The sequence below is a fragment of the Anser cygnoides genome, chromosome 9 (assembly GCF_040182565.1).
Source record: "Anser cygnoides isolate HZ-2024a breed goose chromosome 9, Taihu_goose_T2T_genome, whole genome shotgun sequence".
NCBI classification, from domain to species: domain Eukaryota; kingdom Metazoa; phylum Chordata; class Aves; order Anseriformes; family Anatidae; genus Anser; species Anser cygnoides.
The window spans coordinates 15181468-15201059 of record NC_089881.1 but is presented as its reverse complement, the minus strand read 5'-3'; the positions used below and the strand labels follow the sequence as shown (position 1 = coordinate 15201059).

The 19592-nt window shown below is 41.3% G+C and overlaps 1 protein-coding gene across 12 annotated transcripts in view; it reads left to right on the top strand.

Moving 5' to 3' along the window:
- The window catches only part of OSTN (osteocrin), a 138829-nt gene extending 120231 nt beyond the window's left edge, over nucleotides 1-18598 (top strand). For 6 of the 12 annotated variants that reach the window (XM_048076715.2, XM_067002294.1, XM_048076708.2 and 3 more), the window contains 4 exons: nucleotides 10638-10736; nucleotides 12908-13125; nucleotides 15836-15915; nucleotides 16228-18598. In XM_048076715.2, coding sequence (XP_047932672.1) covers nucleotides 10638-10736; nucleotides 12908-13125; nucleotides 15836-15915; nucleotides 16228-16250 — 420 coding nt within the window. In that variant the 3' untranslated portion in view covers nucleotides 16251-18598. Of the gene's footprint in view, nucleotides 1-3413; nucleotides 3550-9887; nucleotides 10249-10361; nucleotides 10450-10498; nucleotides 10567-10637; nucleotides 10737-12907; nucleotides 13126-15835; nucleotides 16001-16227 lie in introns of those variants that run through there. The other 6 variants (XM_013199180.3, XR_001213872.3, XM_013199178.3 and 3 more) reach the window with 6 other exon arrangements.
- Nucleotides 18599-19592: the final 994 nt, after the last annotated feature.

Below are 19592 nucleotides of genomic sequence, written 5' to 3'. Positions count from 1 at the left end.
TTATTTCCCACACTAAAACCAGAACTGTATTTCTAATGCAGGACTGTATTGCTAGTGAACTAGAATGTTCACTGAAACTGAAAAATCCTAACAGTCAGTGTGTCAATTCCCATGCTTTTATTTCATGCCAATTCAGGAATTCTTGAGGACAGATCTACTGCTTTGGCCAGAACACCTTCTGGACCCAGCACCGTTCGTGTTGATTTAGTGACAGATGTGTGACTTTATGTGAGTAATCAGTGATCACTGGAAAGGACGACATGATTTGAAGAGGCTGGAAGGCAGGCTTCCCGTGAAACAGTGAGAGAAGGGGAAGGCTTCTGTGACTTAGATCACAGTGATCTGACAGTATTGGCACAGGTTTTGGTGAGAGAAGAAAAAGATTAAAGGTATGATACAGCAAAACCAGCAAGTATACGTCACCATAATTGTGTGTCATTCCTAAGACTTTAAAGACAAGGTCTGACAAACTCAAACATAGTTTCTACAGGCAAGGCTGATGAAGACCAAGACTGTTCAACACTTACACAGGTGAACCCTGGCTAACACCAGTTCCTGAGTTGAATAAGAACTTGTCTACTGAAGGAGTTAAGGAAATTTTTGAGCCTGAATAATTGATTTGCAAACTAGTATTCAAAAATACAGAATGAGTATGATGGCAGCAGGGAGGCAAGCTTGTCTTTCTCTTGAAGGGTGACAAAAAGAGCTTCAAGTGTTGTGCCTTCCCTCAGACAAAATCGTATTTTTTTTATTCACTTAGAGTTAAGACAATAAAGATTCCTACCAAACTCCTGGTTGCCTTAACTTAGTTAAGTACATTGGAAGTATAATTAAACCACAGCAGAGTTGAGCACATCTGTTCCTTGGGCACTCTGCCAGCCGAATAACCACCATATACATTTTTCATTATCTGGGAAGCTTCTTTATCAGTCTTCTCCAGAAGGTGTCAAAAAGATATCTGTAAGTTGTTGCTAAATCTAAGTCACTTCAGAGCAGGGAATTGACTGTTAACACTCTATTCCTTTTTTTTCTTCTTCTTCTTTTTTTTTTCCCCCAGAAAAAAAAAAAAAAAAAAAAAAAAGAGAGAGAGAGAGTGCTGGTACCATATATGCTTTTCAAAGGTCAGCAGCAGCTGTTCTGGTCAGAGTTCCTGATAGTTGTGTGTATCAGTATCCATTTCTGAATTCATTTTGGCTCTATGCTTTTGTAGGAAGAGAACAGTGATACATTAATACTGAAATAGAGAAAGCCTGTATTATTGACCTAAAAGGAAGAGCTACGACCTCATAGTAGGTCCAGGTGGTAGAAAAGTAACTGGAGTTTTGTTACAGGATCATCAATCAGCAGAGGGTGTAAAAGCAAGTTTTTGGACCTAGTCTTGGACATCCTCTTGGAGTCGCAGCAGCTGATAACATGTCTGGATTTCTCCTCCTGCTTTTTCCCCAGCCCAGCATCCTCCTGGCTTGTGAGGCACTGAGTCCCAGCTGGCTGAGTCTCAGCCATGCTCCAGCCTTCACTCTTTGATGTGAAATGCTGAAATGCCTAGGTTACAAGCATTCAGTTCTCTGTGCTCAGCGTACTCACGCGGGTACAGCCTGTGTATCCTACCAGCCGTATCCACATCAAATGTGGTGGCAGAAAGGAGCCCTGCAGAGACCTTACTTAAAGAGCCTGAGATAAAACCTGTAAAAATTCCCCCAAGAGGAGTAAATGCTGGTGAGTGCCACCTTGTGTCTGTCCAACAGCAAAAAGAGAAAGAAAGAAACCAAGTGAATAGGGCTGCAGTTGCTGCTCAGCAACACCTCATGGTCATAGTAGCAAAAGTACCCCACACGTCTAATAATAACTTGTGATTATACCACGCTTATCTTTTTTTTCCTGAGATCCTGCTTGCATGTGTTATACAGATCAGTCAAGTACTGCTGTGTCCTTAGACTTCAGGCACCCAGCCTCCACCTAAAGCAGGTAGTCCTATAAAGCTGAGGCAGTTCCAGTGCTCTTCCAGTGGCAGCATTTTGAGCTGTGTTTCACAAGTTCAGTGCTGTTTGGTCCTGTGGTTTTGGTTCTGTTGCAGTTCTTGTATCCACAGAGCCCATTTGGGCTCCTGCTGCTGCCACCACTGCTCTGTTATACCCTGTAGTGGAAAACAGTCCTAACCTACGTGCTAGAGTGTGACGTGGGTGCTCCTTAGCTAATGTGTATTTTTGCAGCACTAGACTAGGCCATACTTAAAATATCTGCCTGTACTGAGAGATGCTGTAGAAATACTTGCTTTATATCTCCTTGTCTTCTGCGGCTGTACAGTTGTGTTGTCTTCAGGATCCAAACCAGCCTCTCATTCTCCATTTGTTCTTATTTCCTGATACCTCATTCAGGGAGTGTGGCAAAAACATGCCCTGCAGTGAACAATCCTGATTTGGCACTTCATGTCAGCTCTGCAAAATTCTGCTGCCATCTTCATCTAGGAAATGAGCTGTGTTAAAATATGATTAACCTCTTGCCTTTTTCTAATCACTCTGATCAAGACAGATGATGAAATCCAAGGCTCAGATCCTGGCTGGCACATTTTCCCACCTAATGCAAAGCTACGTTTGAAATTTCCTTTTATTCTCTGTTCCTTGTAGGAAGGATTTTGGAAAGTCAGACTAAAAACTATTTTGAAAGTATTGTGACTATCTGTTAAGAGAATAAAGTAATTATGAATAAACTGCTAAGGAGACTGCACAGGTTGGAATTGTAGACCCCCAAATTGTTCTACAATTTCTATGTAAATTACTTAAGAAATGAGAAAAACAAAAAGGGGCAAAAGAGAAGATAGACTCTTTCTAGTACACAGGCAAAGAGAGAAAGAAAAGTTCCTCTGGTACTGCCTAGGGAAGATACTTTCATAGCTCACTGCAGTCATTTCATTAACTGAAATAAGGTGTCTGAAAGATTTAAGTTCTTGTGACTTGCTTTTACAAAACACACTCCTTTTCTACTGCTTAGCTTACAATATTGTTGCTCTTGTAAACATAGTAATTAATTTCTTCCCAAAGTAAATGTAGTCCTTCTGAAGTTATTTCTGTTGTCCCCAGGAAATACAATTTTATATACATATATATATATATATATATATATTTCAGGACATTAGGTTTCTCTACAGCAGTTTGCAGAAATGAGAGGTTAGAGAAATGATGATGATGCTGAAAATATTTCCACTCCCATGGCTGTCTCATTCTCTGAAAGAAGAAGAAAAAAAAAAACACAACACACACACAACAAAAGCCTAGACCTTTAATTATAACCTAATCATCTTGATCACAGCAATAAATGTAACAAATGTAAGGCAAGTATGTGTGTGAGAGTGCAAGACAGAGGAAGGTTTAAGGCAAGGATCAGTGGAAAATCTTTAGAAATGATGTAAGAGAAAGCACAGGCAGGGATTGGAGTTTGTAGCCTACAGCAGAGACTATAAAAACTCTGAAAGAAAGCTGAACATTAGGGATAAGTTAAGGGAAAGAACATAGCAGGACCATTAAGGTTGGGATTGCTTGTACCCAATGCAAGGTAAGATGAGTGAGGACAGAGAGGGGTTTGGGATGTTTGGTGTGTCTTTGTGCTCTGTTTACTTCTCTGCTTTCTTCCCTCCTGTGCTTTCTTCTTTTATATTTTTTTTTCTAATTTTTTATATTAACAGGCATGCACGAAGTCCACACATGCCCATGTCAGAAGGGAAAAGTATAGCTTCTTTTTCCAGTTTGAGATTAGGCTAATAAGGTGCCTATCACCTAGTATTTTTGGTACTAAAATTGAACTAATATTATTCTGTGGAAACTTATTTCCTTCAGTTAACCAGCCAATATTTAAACAAGATGTGTCAGTGCATTTTACAACAGTGACTAGTTGCTTTCATGCTTTTGCAGTGCTTTGCAGTAAACTGCTGTCTGTTTTTATTGTTTTGGATTTTTCTCTGTGTCTTATTGTCAAATGCATAATACTTCTTAAAATAAGTTGAAGAACTATGACAGAATAGTTCCTTTGCATTACTAAATATCATTTGCAGTAGACAAGTTAGCTGCATGTAGTATGTTGTAAAATACAGTAAAAACAATTGATGTAGGGGAATATTTTTGCTTTAATTTATAAATCTGCCAAAAGCTTTTATTAAGTCCTGTATTAGATAAATGTCCCAAATTAGAAAAATGATCCAGATTCCATCACATTCCTGCAATAACAGAATAATCCTGCAAAAACATTCCTATACTAACAGAGTAATTATCATTATCCAGTGATCTGATTACTTCAGCTTTGTACCACTGTAAATGAAGTCAGACTGATTCAGTGATAGTCATTTGTAATTTCTCCATTCTGGGTTCAAAACTATTTCACCATTTCTTTTTGCCTCCCAGACTGGAGTCATACAAGTAAATACATGTGTATAACCTTTGCTTTAGATGTCCAGAGGCTACTGTAAAGTTCAGATCCCACTAATTTTCGAAGCAGAAGCACACACTACCTTTAGCTTTCCTTAGTTGGTTTTTCAATTTGGAGTGACCGTCCTCTCATGGGGAGTGCAGAGCTGAAAGCTGAGGACCTGCGAGGACATTTTGTGCCCCTACCCACTGATTCTTTTAGGGAGCCTGGGGCAAATTATTACACTTATCTATCTCTGCTCACCTGTGTTCAAAATGCAACTCAGCCTACTTTTCTTGTAACATACTTGAGTATAATGAGGAGCAACGGGCAAAACAAACAAACAAACAAACAAACAAACACATCAAAGCTATGGTATAAATGATGGAAAAGCTACAAAATATTTCAAGCTGGACCAGATGTTTGTCAGTATTTATAAATACCTGCCACACTGATTTCAGCAGATTAGGGCTTGGTTTTCACTCTTTGAATTAATGACAGTTACCTCTCTGGGCTTTTTAGTCTGTTAATTTAAAAGTTTGAACCATACAAGTGGTGTAAGAACTCTCTTGATTGACCCTGCCAAAATTGCAAGTGATTGCAGCTTTCTTTTTCTTCTAAGTAAACCCAGAGAACCAGATTAATCTCTAATTTCCATTTGCAATTCATCCAAGTAATTGACTTTTCTTCTTCTTATGTTAATATCCTTGATCAAAACTTTTAAAAATGTTTATCCAATAAATCATTGTAAGGGTTTGATTCTCTTACTAACAAATTCCAATGCCATTCCTGCCTCTTAAGAGCTTATCTTGAAGACATATCTTGAAGGATATTTTTACTGGCCTTTAAATGTCATATGTCTTTGTATTGGTAATATATTGTGATAATATACTCATCATACCAAGCATGAAGAATTTCCATTTATCACTCCAATGCTGTTAGAAAAGGAGATGAATTTTCCAAATGTAGGAAAACACAATGTATTTCTCAATTTTTATTGATACAATGGCTTCTTGTTTTTATCTTAAATGCTGGAAATGGCACTCCAACAATGAAGGCTTTAGTCTTCATGCTAAAGATGAAGGAAGAAAATTAAATGTAAAGCTATTAGAAACATTCAGAAAAATTGGCATGTTCATTCCGTAAATATATAAATGATTTAGGGCTGAGAGTTTGTTGGCAATGAATAATAATCTAATAATGTTTTGTTTTCCATTGTGCATACCAAGAATACTGTAACTCACTCAACCATCTCACTTAGGAAAGGTGGAAATAGGCTCTTCTCGTAAAGGGATGTTTTCTTATAGTACACAGCATCTTTTTTATTTGATACTCGTTAGGCTTCTAGATGTGTTTTATGACTTCTGGTTGTGTCTGCTACTCCCTAGTCTCCTACTTTCATGGTCTTGAAGTGAGTTTGCTAAAAAGTGCTGCTAGAAATGGCAGTGTAGTCACTTTTGCAAGGTGTCCATACTCTGCACAGAAATCAGGGTGCCACGTGTTCAGCCTTTCCTGATACGAGCAGTGTGATTTGAGCACTGCTCCCACACCTGTTGAGCCCCCCAAGGGCAGGGTCCGTGGGGAGCCTGGGCAGGCCCTGCAGGGACCACCAAAACCATCACCAAACTGGTACAGATGGGATGAATGGCTGTATGCATGAGCATCCTCTGGCCACGTCTGCTCCCAAAAGCCCAGCTATCAGTAGCTGGGTCAGCATTTTTAATAGAAACTGCAGTAAAATGTGGGCTAAGATAATTTGTGATGAAACACAGGTAGTTAGTACCAAACACTGGAAGCTGTATCATTACAGTGAAAGTAATTATTAAAATGAAGACATTGAAAAATGATGACTGGTCCCAAATGCCTTCTTGAGAAACCTTCGAGGAACTTCATTTTCAGAAAGTGGAACATTTTTGTCCTTGAAATAGTGACAGGCAAAACGTTTCATTTAGGACACAAAAATACCAAGACGTTTTCTGAAAATCACTAGTCCTCTTGCTAGTCTAGCCACTAGTCACTTAAACCTCTTGCATAAGTTCAGGAATTTAAAGTTACATCAGATGAAATCTGTCTGCATCTATTTATCTACATAGTTGGGAAACTGAAAATAGAAGGAAATTTACATTGTAGAAGTTGACAGTGTCTATACCATATATCTAATAAAATATATGGCATTACTTAAAAACCTAAACCTACTCCAGGAAGCACATTATTAATAACATAAAGTGCCTGACACTGACTGCTTGCATTTCTTTTTGCCACAAAGCCCCATGCTTCAATGTCGTGCTTCAGTATCTTTTTAGAAAGCAGGACGTAAGATTTGCTCTATATCTCATCTGTGGGGTGAGAACAAAAACACCACTCTAACCTATTTTTGGACTCTGCTTTTTTTTCTGAGGGTGGGATTTATTTTGATTTTTCTCCCTTTTCTTTGATATTTACACGGCTAGAAAATTACACTTCAGATAAACATAGTCTCTTAGGAGTTTCTGAAATCACTAGGACTGCTGCTATGGGCATATTTTTGGCTTTGTGGTAATGAATATGCTCAGAGGATCCATCCTACAACTTTTAAAAGTAGGGCAAATTGGTTTTAGCAGGAGCAGGCTTATTCTCAGACCTTCCCATGAGCTATTTATAAGTTGTTCTCTTGGTAAGAAACTCACCCATCAAAATCTTGTTTATAAGGCAGATTTCCATGAGGTGTCCCATCCAAGGCTGGTGAGGCCAGTGTTAAGACTCAGTGATAGATTTAAGATGGGTAGCAGCAGTTCATTTCCTCTTTTATGGCATTGGAGCAGCAACACAATGAGTCAGTAGCTGGCTTGCAGACACAGCCATGATTTCCCCCAACTGTTTGAACCCTGCACAGCATGAGACCCTGAGGGCTATCAGGTGATGGAGGCTCTCCAGCACCATCCCAGTGCTCATACAGCAGGACGGGAGCCTTAATGGGTGCTGCCGGGAGCTTCCCAGTGCCCAGGAGACAATCAGGGCTTGGCTCTGAGGCACCTCGGTTTGGGTATACGTGGCACAAAGCCCCAGGGGCTTCGGGGCTCAGCCGCATCACTGCAAGAGCAAGGTCCTCATTTGCAGGTGAGCTTGGACACGTCCTACGTTGGTGCTGTGACAACAGCCAGAGCACAGTCATCAACGTGTTGTGGCAGCTGGAGTGAAAGATTGCAGTGCAAGGCATGATGTCTTGCCTCAGTTCTCTTGCTAACAGGCTAGCAAGAAAAATAAAGCTCTTGTGATTTATACTTGCAGAATAATCTCCGCAGTAATGTGAAATATGATAGTTCAAATGGGTAAGAACAATGACAGCTGTTACTGTTTTTGACAGGCAATGGGTTTGGAGCTTGGTGATGAATTACACTCTGTCTGGGGTTTGTTCAGCCCACTTATCTTCAGGATGTCACTTTGTTTTTTTGTTTGGGGGGGGAGTTTTGTGGTGTGGGTTTGCTTTTTTTTTTTATAAAGAAAAACATCTTTTAAGTCTTTTGGTTTGATGTTGGAGACTTAACAGTTTCTGTTTGGTAAAGAATTTTGCTTTCTTGTGATCTTTTCTTGGAAAATGTCTCTGCACAGATTCTTTAAAAAAGTTTTGAATGTTTATCCTGCTTTGATAAGGTAGAATAATGTTCTCCCTTTTATCTTTGATTGTATTTTAACTGGAGCTGCAACAAAGATACCTAACTGTATGAGGAATTTGAGTTTTGACACATTTCAAGCTAAAATATCATTAGAATACATAAATATGTCTGATTTTCAGACTTGCAATTACATTTAGTGAAGGGTAAGTCATATTTTATGTCAGATAACACCAGGCCAGACCCTGAAATATTAAAGACATGGAATAATACCCCAATCCCTTGACCTGTCTAGATGAAACCAGTGGAAAAGTGTTTTTTAGAATGAGTAAGAAGGCTGGATATTCAGTCCAAGTGGGAAGGGTGCATCTTGCAAAGGCCCTTGTGTTTGTCAGAGTTTGTTTTTTCTCTCCTTCAGTAGCAAATGCTCTCAAACTTCGCTTTAGGTCTCTCTGGGAACAGGACAAGGCATAATGTAGATAGGGTGAAGCAATAACCAGTGTATGGCTGGGAGGGGTACCTACAAGGTTTGGGAAACCCCTTTCAGCTGGGGGAGCTCTGAGTGCACAATCACAACAGACAAGCTCGAGTACAAAAAGCAACAGCTGCTTTTAACATCTAAGATCATTTGACACGGCTGAAGGTAGCAAGCTAAGTTCCATTCTGGCAGAAGACAGTGTGATTTTAATTATGATCCCATAGTCCTTGTTGCACCCTAAGTTTTGCAGAAACTTTTCTCGAGTTGAACTGCTCCTTTCTCTTGCCTTGGTCACAACACCGCATGAAAATCCAGCACAACTTGATCTTGCTGGACAGAGTTCTGCTCCCTGTCAAACCAGTGACATTTCTTCTTTGCTACTGATTTCCATGGGAATTAGAGCCAAGTTTTAAGTCCTTACAATTTCCTCTGCTTCTAATTTCACTGGCATCAAGTTCTGACCAGCTAATCAAATGTCTTTTGTGTTGCAGGTGCCTTAATGTTTATTTTGATTAGTGTACCAGTTGCTATTTTTAGCTCTTTGGTCCTTGGGATGAATGAATACCAGCACAGACCTTAAACCATAATAAACATGTGTTTTTAACCTTGCCATTTATTTTTATGTCCCTGTATCCAAATAATCAGGATGTGGTTACCTGTGAAGGTAGTAGACTACTACTTCAAATTTCAATGCACACCCACGTACAAAAATATACATTGTAGAGGGCTACAGCTTTAAAAACACCAAGCCAAACCCTTTTCTGGCTTTAATGGCTCTTCTTATCAAGCTGAGAGACAGTGGTACCACCTCGTTTGTGCTTTGTCTTTGTCCTTTGATCCCAGTGAACTTAGACTGTTTCACCCCTGCAGAACAACTAGCTGCTTTCTTCCTCACTATAATGAATCCTCAAGAACAATATAAAGAAGATACATAATAGGGTAACCAGATAACAGAAGCACATGCAAAACATATTAAAAAGAAACAAGCCACCAAGCAAGAAACAGAGTTTCAAGAAGCTGTATAAATGATGTATCTTGTTAAAACTGGACTCCAAACACTTTTGTGGCTTCTCTCTTTTGTAGTGCAGGAAAAAGTGCAAAGCCAAATACTTTTTACCATGTGTATTCTGCCTGGTCTTATGGGAGATTTTCTAAGCAAAGGATAAAACAACTGCTGTACATCATAGAAATGTATTTATACCTCCTTTCTATTTTTGCTTTTGCTGAGAGAAGGGTCAGCAAAGAGTCGCAGAAGCAGGCTTGAATTACACTCTGGGGCTGAACCTGGAAACAGGCTGGTTCTTATTAACATCAGCTGAAAGATTCCCACCTGGTCAAGTCAGAGGCATGTCAGGTTTTAAGAGCTAAATCCAGTCAAGGACTTAAACAATGTTAGCCCAGGTCCATGGGCAATGAAATCCCTGCAGTTTCCTGATCTTGAGCCTGCCAAAACTTGAACCTCTCTGCCTTACTTTAAGGCTCTGGAGGCATCTGCAATTCTGCAGTGGTAGCATGTGGTCACAACAATACCAGTCTCAGCAATGTCTTCCTATGCATCTTCTTCCTGGCTGTGGAAGCTATAAAGCTTTCTTCCAAGATCCCAAGAAGATCCTGGAAGTTGTGGCTACCATTAACTCACATCAGAGACTAGTGAAATTCAGCCTTGCTTTCAAAATGCTGCTGGGGAGACGTGTGATTTCTGTAACAGCTCTAGGCACCTGCCCACCACATGGGGAGGTCAAGATTAACCTGGGTGGTCTTGAGCCAAATTCTCTCTGCTTACAAGTGAGTGTCTAATTTACCTCGTTTTAACCCAATTTTGCATTCGTTACTCCTCCTGCTGCAAGGAGTGGGCCATTGTGCAGAAAGGAATTCAAAGATCTACAGAGCCCTAAAGGAGTGAAGAGGAGGGAGCTGATTCTGCACCCAGAAAAGAAGGGCGCTCAGCTGACACTGACTGGTTGCTGATTTTTACGCAGTGATTCTGTAAGATAAGATTTATGAACAACCATGGGAACAGGGTCTCCTTTTTACTTCTTAAAGACCTTTGAAGTGAGATATCCTCTTCATCTTTCCACCATCAGTCTGTAGAGCCTTTCATGGGTATTTGTTGCCTTCTCTCTCTCATCTGGGAGTGTGGCTATGGAGCCATTAATGATTGTTCTCCTTTGCAGATGCTGCAGCTTCAGCTTGTTGTGGTGCATTTGGCCCTCGTGATTACCCTGCTGCAGCGGCACTCCAGCTCGATGCTCCTAGCAGAGGCAGCTCCAGAGGTAGGTGAATGTTTCTGGTAGCTGTCACGTAACCCGGCTCTTCCTAAGTTGCTCCTGGCCACAGATTGTGGAGGGCACACGCTGAAAGATGATCAGCGCATATTGGTGGTGCAAAGGCAAAACAGGGGCAGGAAAACTTGCCCAGTGAAAAGAGGGATGCAAAGCGCATGGTGCTGAGAGGACAGGTGGAATGAAGTCTCACCCAGATTCACACAGGCTCTCCTCAAACACCGTCCCATTTCCCTGTGTTAAAACATTGTCCAGTGACTCCAGAGAGAGAACTCCTTGCAGGGGAAAATGGGGTGGTGGGAGGGGGGAAACAAGCTAACACTGAAGGGAGAGTTTCCTTCTCTTTCTTAAAAGACAAATAGCCTGAGGAGTCAGCAGCTTCCAGGAGCCATAAGGAGAGCCTGGGCAGAAGACCCCCTGCTCAAAACTTACAAATGAAAGGAGACACAAGGGATCAGGAGAGGGAAGGAGCAAAGTAACTCGCCTAATCTTGCGAAGGAAAGCAGTGGATGAAATGGGAGAACTCCTGTTTAACATTTCATCCAGTAAGATATGTAGAGATTGCACCTGAAAATATTTCTAGTGCATTCTCTTTTATGTCATCCTGACGTAAAACAGATGAGGCAGCAAAGATATTTATGTAACGGTTTCATGTCATAAAAATCAAGAATATAATCAAAGTAGCACTGTTTGGCTGTAGGATCTTTACACAGGTTTTTAAGATGAGCTTAGAAGTTAGATGCATACTGGAGAATGCTGATGGATCCTTCTGCCTTGCTCTCTGGCTTCAAGTGAGCATGTCCTGATTTTAAAAAATAATATTTGTTATAGGAAATAGGGCTTAGGGGAACCCCTCCCCATACTAATGCTGCAGCAGCTGCTGTTGTGATACCACAGAGACCTGGTATCCTGTCTCTATTACAGACAGATGCTTGTGAAAAGAATATAGGAACACAACATCTTCAGAGACTTCCTGATCCAGAAACTGCACTGGACCAGGGCTTTTTATTTAGCTGTCGATGGGGAGCCTGAATTTCTTACCAAAGTCTTGTTATCTGTGACATCCTTTGGCAATGCATTCAACTTCATCTATGCGTTTAAAAAAGTAACTGCTTGTATTTATTTTAAATCTGGTGACTTCAATGAGTAAACAAGTGAGCAATCTTTTTTTTTTCCTTTTTTTTTAATGAAAAATCAGTAGTTTTTACTAGTCTCTTTTATTCACGTCTTTTCTGTTTATAAACCCTCCTTTGTACCCTTGCCCCAACACTCCTCTTTTTGCTTATCTGTGATGTTGTGCTTTGTTTGGTGATTCATAACAGGAAAACCTTTGTCTACCTCTGATTATCATTTAAGCATTCTCTTTCCTTTTTCAAATTTATAATACCCTTTTAAAGATGAAATAAGTAAAACTGCATGTAGCTCTCAAGAACAGAGGCTACTTTTTACTTTCCAGTTTCAAGCCTTATTGTACATATTTATCCCCACTAATCAGAGGGGAGAGTTCATTCATTTTTTTGAAGCTATAATTCTGTTGTAGACCTTTATGTAAGTTTTATAGCCCTGAAAAGGAACAGAAAGGACCACTCAATGGCACTTGAAAATCAGAGGACAATATGAGGTCCTTTACAAAAATATTAAATGTTGCTTCCTTCTTGTGATTATTGTGGTCATGTGCTCCTCCTTATATAAAGGTCAGAATTTTATATGCTCCGTCGCTCGTTATGCCACCCACCAGTAGTAGGAAGTGTTACCACCACAACTATGGTGTGGACCACGTAGATATAAGTATATTAGGTCACCTCTGTGATGGTTATTCAGCTCATGTTGTAAGTGATACTGATCACACTGCTGAGATAACAATAGTGACCTCTCCCACAAAAAAATGGGCTTTGTGAAGTCCTAAGTCTTTATGATTTTGATGAGTCTTTCAATAATAATGAAGGGGAGTTCAATTCCACCAGAAAGTATTCCAGCCTTTTATATCAAACTCCTGTGGTTGGACTATGACCAAGTTTCACAGAAAAAACTTAGTTTTAAAACATTGGCTCAGGTTTAGTATCCTAGTAATTGTGTATTTATAGGGCTGCTGCTGGGATATTGATTGAAAAGGCTTTTCTGGACCTTCAGCAGCAAACAAACATCCATGCTTTCTTTTGCAGCCTTTGGAGCCTTCTGCTGCTCTGGGCATGGAAGCACACCCAACTGCCAGTGAAGAGAAGGCAGCCTCCAACCTGGCAGCCAAACTGTTCCTGCTTGATGAGCTGGTGTCTCTGGAGAATGAAGTGACTGAGACCAAGAAGAAAAGAAGTTTCCCAGGATTTGGCTCCCCAATCGACAGAATTTCTGCGACCTCTGTGGATACTAAAGGCAAACAGAGGTAAATTCTTAGATGGCTCCTACCAGTGAAAAAGCTGGAAGAAGGCTGCTGGCAGGTTGTCCTGGATACACATGGCTTAGCTTTAGCCACTAGTAATTTCACTGGTCAGTCACAAGGTGCCTCAGAACAGGGTACCAGAAACTCTTCAGAAAGCGTTCTGGTTGCACAATATGTAATTCTTCAGTTGTGATGAATAATATATGCAGTAGTTCATTTTATCCCCAAAGTGCCATCCAGCTAACAAAGAAAGTTCAAAGACATGCATTTTTTAAGTACGCTTCTTTTCACTGATGTGAGCTAACATTCAGTTTAAAACTACCTTTTTGGTTCTGAGATTTCTTAAAGCCAAAATATGCCTGAGGTTCAAAAGCTAAGGGGTTAGGGTTAGGTGTTCCCAACGCTGGGATGAAGAGAAGGTGTGGTGGTACGCATCTTGAATGGCAAGACAAACATCACATTGTGAAAATGGACAGGGTATAGAATGGGCTTTCAAGGAAAAAAGCTTCAAGATCTTGATCAGCTTATGATAAGTCAGGGTTTAATCAATACAACAGTACACCAGTACCTTTACAGTACATGCTGGAAGATAAACGAGTTTACGGCTGGGGAAAGTCAGCATGTCTCAAGGGGATGTTCTCTGTACCTGAGAGAGCTTAAGTGTCTTGTTCCCTCCTTCTGGTAACTGTCTTCTTTTTGAATGGAATCCCCAGTGCGGTCAGTATTTAATAACATGCTTAAAGCTTAATCTGAAAATGGAAAGTATTCACAAGAGCCAGTCAATGTTACAGGTTTTTTTTTGTTTTTTTTTTTTTCCCTCTAGACAGTGTTTTGCAATATTTTCTTGTCATTTTTCCACTTATCCGTACAGTCTGCTACTAGGACTTTATGCATGCAGCCAAAAGTGTTAAAGTATAAAATTTTTAAATCCTTGAGTAGAACTATTTTGTCTGTATATCACTTCAAGAGATCAAAATTAGTTCATTCTTTGTTTGCTTTTTTAGCGTGTTTCCCTTCTGAGGGGAAGAAATTCTAGTTCATCTTTGAAGCCACAGTGCCTTTTTTGCAAAAGTACATGGTAATCCCAATTTGTCACGTGCTTTTTGTGTGGAAATCTTGTTTCATTCTACGTGCCATACAAGGGTTGGGGGGAACATGCAAAGGGGAAATTGTGGTGAAAATTTTTAGGTTTTATAACAGCTTGTCTCTGAATAATGAGATCGTGCAAGTGAGGGAGATGCTGTACAAAATTTTTCTCCTTTCCCAGCATCATCAGCACAGTTTGCAGTTTGGCTTTGAGGTTATCACTTCTGAGGAGCTGACTAGTTTCTGAGTTTGGGATTGACACATTTATGAGAATCACCTGAGCTGCTCTGACTGCACTGACAGTCCGACACTGTCATCAGCACGAGCCATGGATCAGATGCGTGCTGTGAAGCAGTCGAAAGGCTGTACCTTCAGGTGGAAACAGGCAGAGGCTGCTGCACTCACAGGAATAAAACAGAGGATTGAGCAGCCTGTCATTGTTGTGCCCACAGCAGATAACTGTCCACTCATGTACTATCTGAGAGGATTACCTATAGAGACTTTAGTTAATGACTTCTGAAGCACGAAAGTTGTTAAATAGATTTAACCCTCTGAAGCAATACAGCAGGCAGAGTACCTGCCAAAAATAACAGAAACTTTTGGAAGAGAGCATATCAAATGCAGGGCCACTTAACAGCAACCCCTGTTGTGGCACCCACTGGTTACAGGTGGGCGTAGATCCTAACCTTGCTTGTCAACATCAATTTATATAGCTTTGAAAGCATGGGGAAAGCATGGGAAAAGCATGCGATAAGTGATGAGTTCTCAGAAGAGGTGTAAGGTTCTGTAGCTGAAAAGAAGGAAAAAAACTCTGGAGATCTTTAAAAAGGCTGTTTTAAATAGAAACGATCACTCTGTCCCTAGTAAGTGCTGAAATGGGCAGTTTTACCTGGAAGATGAGCGGCAGGCTGTGGAGGCAGATGGTCCTGTTATGGCCCCAGACGGCCACAAGAGGGGAAGCTCAGCTGCACAACTTCTCCAAGACGGCTCAGCCTTCCCCGTTGACATGATTTCACAGTCTCCTTCTCTGTTTAACTGCAGACCACGGCGGTATTGCAACTGATGCAGATGCAGAAACCCCCCACGCAAACCAGTCTGGGAAGTGAAGTCCCCTTTTCATCAAACCAGGCTCAGTCCGGCTCCAGCAGCCCAAGTCCCACCTGCCCCCATCAGATTGTGCCTACGCTGTGCGGGGGGCAGAGTGCTGCCCATGGGGTGATGAGCTGAGGAGCAGCCCTGAGCCACTTTGATTTCCCTACGGCTTAGTGCAAAAGTGCTTGATCTATAGGTTTTTGAGAACAGGGGACTGAGGGCTGTGCATCTCCCTTCTTTTATTAATAGCAGTTAACCTGTGAAGTTGTTTGTTTGCTGTCAGATAAAAGCAGGGATAGCACATCAACGTCAGTCTGTAAAACAGGTGCAACTCATGACTATTCGTTTTTGAGACAAGTGAAGCTTTTTTTCTTTTAAACACATTTTCAGCTGCTGCAGCACAGCTCTTCTGTCTGTACAATAAAGTTGCGAGTGGGATGAATGGAGGACTCAAAGACTTAGTAACACTTCTGATTATTCCTATGATGTCTTCTCCCAGTTCTTTCCGTCCTTCTTTCCCTTTCTCCCCCTGCAGGAAAGTGGTGGAGCTGCCTAAGAGACGGTTTGGGATTCCTCTCGACCGGATCGGAGTGAGCCGTCTTGGCAACACCAAGGGTTAGCAGTTTCTGCAAGTAAGCCAGAGTACTCCAGGTGTGGGCATGCATGGCATGGAGAGCCCCACCTGCTCTGTCACGCGGAGGTACTCAAGTCGTGCCAGTAGGTTTGGGTAGGGAGCCCTGGGGAAGGATGGCTTCTTTTAACATGGTTTGTGACGCAGCTTACCTTGAAGCCCATAAATTAGAACTCGGTACCCTCTTAAAAGAAAACAAGTATTCCTTAGCTTTTCCATCTTCTTACTGTGTCTTTGTCCAAGCCTTGCAGTCCTGATCTGGGAAAATATAACATTTACTGCTTTTCTGCCTACAGGTGCTTCTGTTCTGAATGATTGATGCTGTACTGGAAACATCACAGAAATGCGGAAGATGCACCAGATCATGTCTTGTCATTGACTAATGATTCAACACTCAAGGAAATGACCTGCTGCAAAATCTATTTCACGTTGCATTTTACAAACATTGCATTTACAGATAGTAACAAATTCGGTTCATCAGGTCAGAATGCTCTCACAGTTGTGCACAGTGCCACTGATAGGAGGAAACAGAAAATATGTATATAGTTTGATTGCATGGCATTTCTCTCTTAAACCTGCAGAAGTTCATTTTCCTAGCAAGGGCTGTTAGAATTTTTTGATTTAAAATAAAACTTTCAAAGAAGCCAACAGCAGTCCATGAGAAGCAGACAGTTTGCTTTGCACATTTCTTTCAAGAGGGTGTTTGTCTGGTAGGTGAAGGGAGAATTTAACAGTTACGGGACAAACCCAGGTTTTATTTGAACTGCTATTTGGGAAAAAAACATACTGATATCATAGGAGTTAGTCTGAATAAGAAAAATGAAAATACCTTAGGATTTGTACTGATGCTTTTAACAGTGTTTCTCATATCTCCGCACCAAATTTAGAAATGTTTTCATTGTATGGCATATCTTGAAATGTGGTGAGACTTTTAGTTTCCTCCTCTAAGCTGATGAATACATTTCAGTCCTCCCTATGCATAACATAGGATAGCGTCCAAATATGAAGTCATCTACTTCCTAAGCCATCTGCATCGTATGCCTTATTTTAGCCTCTTGATGCATGCATGGGGCATAATCACATGTCCAACTGTAAAAGTTCAAGCATTTCTTAGTCTGATAACATGTAAACGTATGCCTGTCCTCTCCATTTCAATTCAGAGTAAAACAGGTAATTTTAAATCCTGCTTCATTGCTTTTCACTTTTTTCCAGCTTATAAAATATTGCAGAAAAAAGCTGTTTGCTGACATCTCTGTGCTCAGATTCCTAGCTGATCTTTTCTAAACCTCACGTGCTCCTTGCTGGACTATGATCCATGTCAGCTAAATGCCTTGGATTGCTATTCTTGGGTATAAATCATCCTTAGAATTGCAAAAGATGATCCACTGAGAAAGGATTATATAGAACTAGGAAAACAAAATACATCTTGCCACATATTTACCTTGTGTTAGGCAGAGGGTTGCAGTAAGGCAAGAGATAGAAGTTAAGTGTGTATTTCCTGATCTTATGTGAGGCACAAAGAAACTGGCAATCAGCTAGCAAGATGGGGAAAAATACAGTCAGCTTCTCAGTGAGCTGTAGGAAAGGACTTGGGAAGTCAATGCATCCTTGAGATTAAAGCTATTCAAAGGATTGGCACCTTTGGGCAATTGCCCCAGTATAGGCCATAGTGGGAGGAGAGGTCCCCATTCATAAGGGCAGGCAGCATCAAGTACATGTCCCCTAGTCCCAGTGCTCATTTTCTACCTTTAAGCTTGCAGATGAAGGGTTTGGGGCTGAGTGGCTGACCTGACACAAGATTTTCTGTCTATGCTAGAAAAGAATCTGCAAATGCAATCCCAGACAGTCTCAGCCCCTGTCCTCTGGAGCATGCTGCAACCACCTATCCCGAGTGTGCCCTGGGGTTTAGTAAACAGTTATCTTATTGCACTGAGCTCACCCAGACAGTCTGCAGATAATCTGATTGTGATACAGCCATATGTACGGGGTATGGGCAGATTATGGAAGTCGTGTGTTCCTGACCACTCATATAGTTGTCGGTTAAAAGCAGCATGGTCACAGTCATTGCAGGACGTATTTTGGGAGACTCCGATCAGAAGAATCCAATGCTAACATACCAGATCTGCTTGATCATAAAAGTTTTCCAACAGACAGTTAGTATTAGTGTGGGTTTCTAAATAAAGAGGGGTTTTATAGCCCATAGTTGGGTGCAGAAATGTCCTCCATCCGAAAGAAAACATGAAAGCAAATCAGGACAGAGGCCTCTGTGGTGGCGTTGACTGTAACTGTGACCTGAAAGCTTCAGTCCTGCTCTTGGCTCTTGTTGCACTGCATGGATTACCTGGGAGAAAGCAACAGCCTTTCTCTTCCCCATCCACCTCAGAGCAAACTGCAGTCTCCTGTGGCTCAAATACACTTTAAAATCCATTCATCAACAGGCACTATTTAAAGTACAATGATGTCTGAAAGGATAAATGCCATGATTTGTTCATGGATAAATGTTGGATAGCTTTAGTCATCGTGCATAGCATGCAGGTCAACAAACATGAAGTGAGGATATACTACAGCATCCATTGCATGCTAGATTAGCCCTGTGCTGCCTGCTTGCAAACCCATTCAGATGCCTGTGAGGATTTTCTGCTAATAAATCAACATGATCTACCAGGATGCCTAAGTGAATTCCCTTTAATTATCGCCTGTGGGTCATTAGCTTTAGCAGGAGTGACTGCCCAAGCATGGGTAAGGTGCAAGCAGCCATGATGTGGAGGTGGCATCCCAGGAACATTTTCTGCCCTGTGTGTTTAGGAGGAAGGACAGGAGCTCCACAGTGTCACACTGATGGTGAGTCTTGCAAGAGCTTCACCACCTTTGCTCCGAACTCATATATGAATTACATTCAGCACTGATGCTCATCATCCCGGCAGAAGCAGCCAACACAGCAGGATAGGAAATGGTGGTGTGGTCTGGGTACCGTGAACACTTAAGTAATTGCACTGGTAGGATGCAGAGGTGCATTGCACCCCAGGGAATTCCTGTGTATGGGATCAGAGCATGATGTTAAATAGCCATGACACTGCATTCCTTTTCCTGACTCACTGGTGAGCTGTCACACCGGGCAGGGGACGCATGGCTCCAGCTAGCAGGTAACAGATGGAGCCTGCTGCTGCTCCAGCCTGTCATTGCACTGGGATTTCCTGCCAGCTGAAGGCACCTGTGCTGAACACCACCTTGGGGCACTCGGTATAGCTCCCCTTCGCTTGCAGCACCCAACACTTAAAAGGAAAGAGAGACCCTTCTCTTAGCAATAGGCTATGCTTTTTTTTCCTGAATTTGATGTTGTAGTGAGGGTATGTGAATGTATGTTCCCACATACCTTTTTCACATTCACAAATTCAACAGAAAAGGGGAAATTTGTTCCTAATCACTACTAAGGAAATAGCAATGAATTAACGCTAACAGCATGCTTTGTTTTCCATATGATAAGACCTCACCTATATAATCAACCTTTTTATTCTATATATGCCAGCTTTATCCTGTAGTAAGGTGAATAGATCTCCTGTTGATGAAGTACACACAACGTACTGCTGTGGTAAGCGTGCACATCTTGCCAGAGCCCTAGGCAATGAATGTAGCATGGTAATTAGTGCTTTGGGAGAGATAA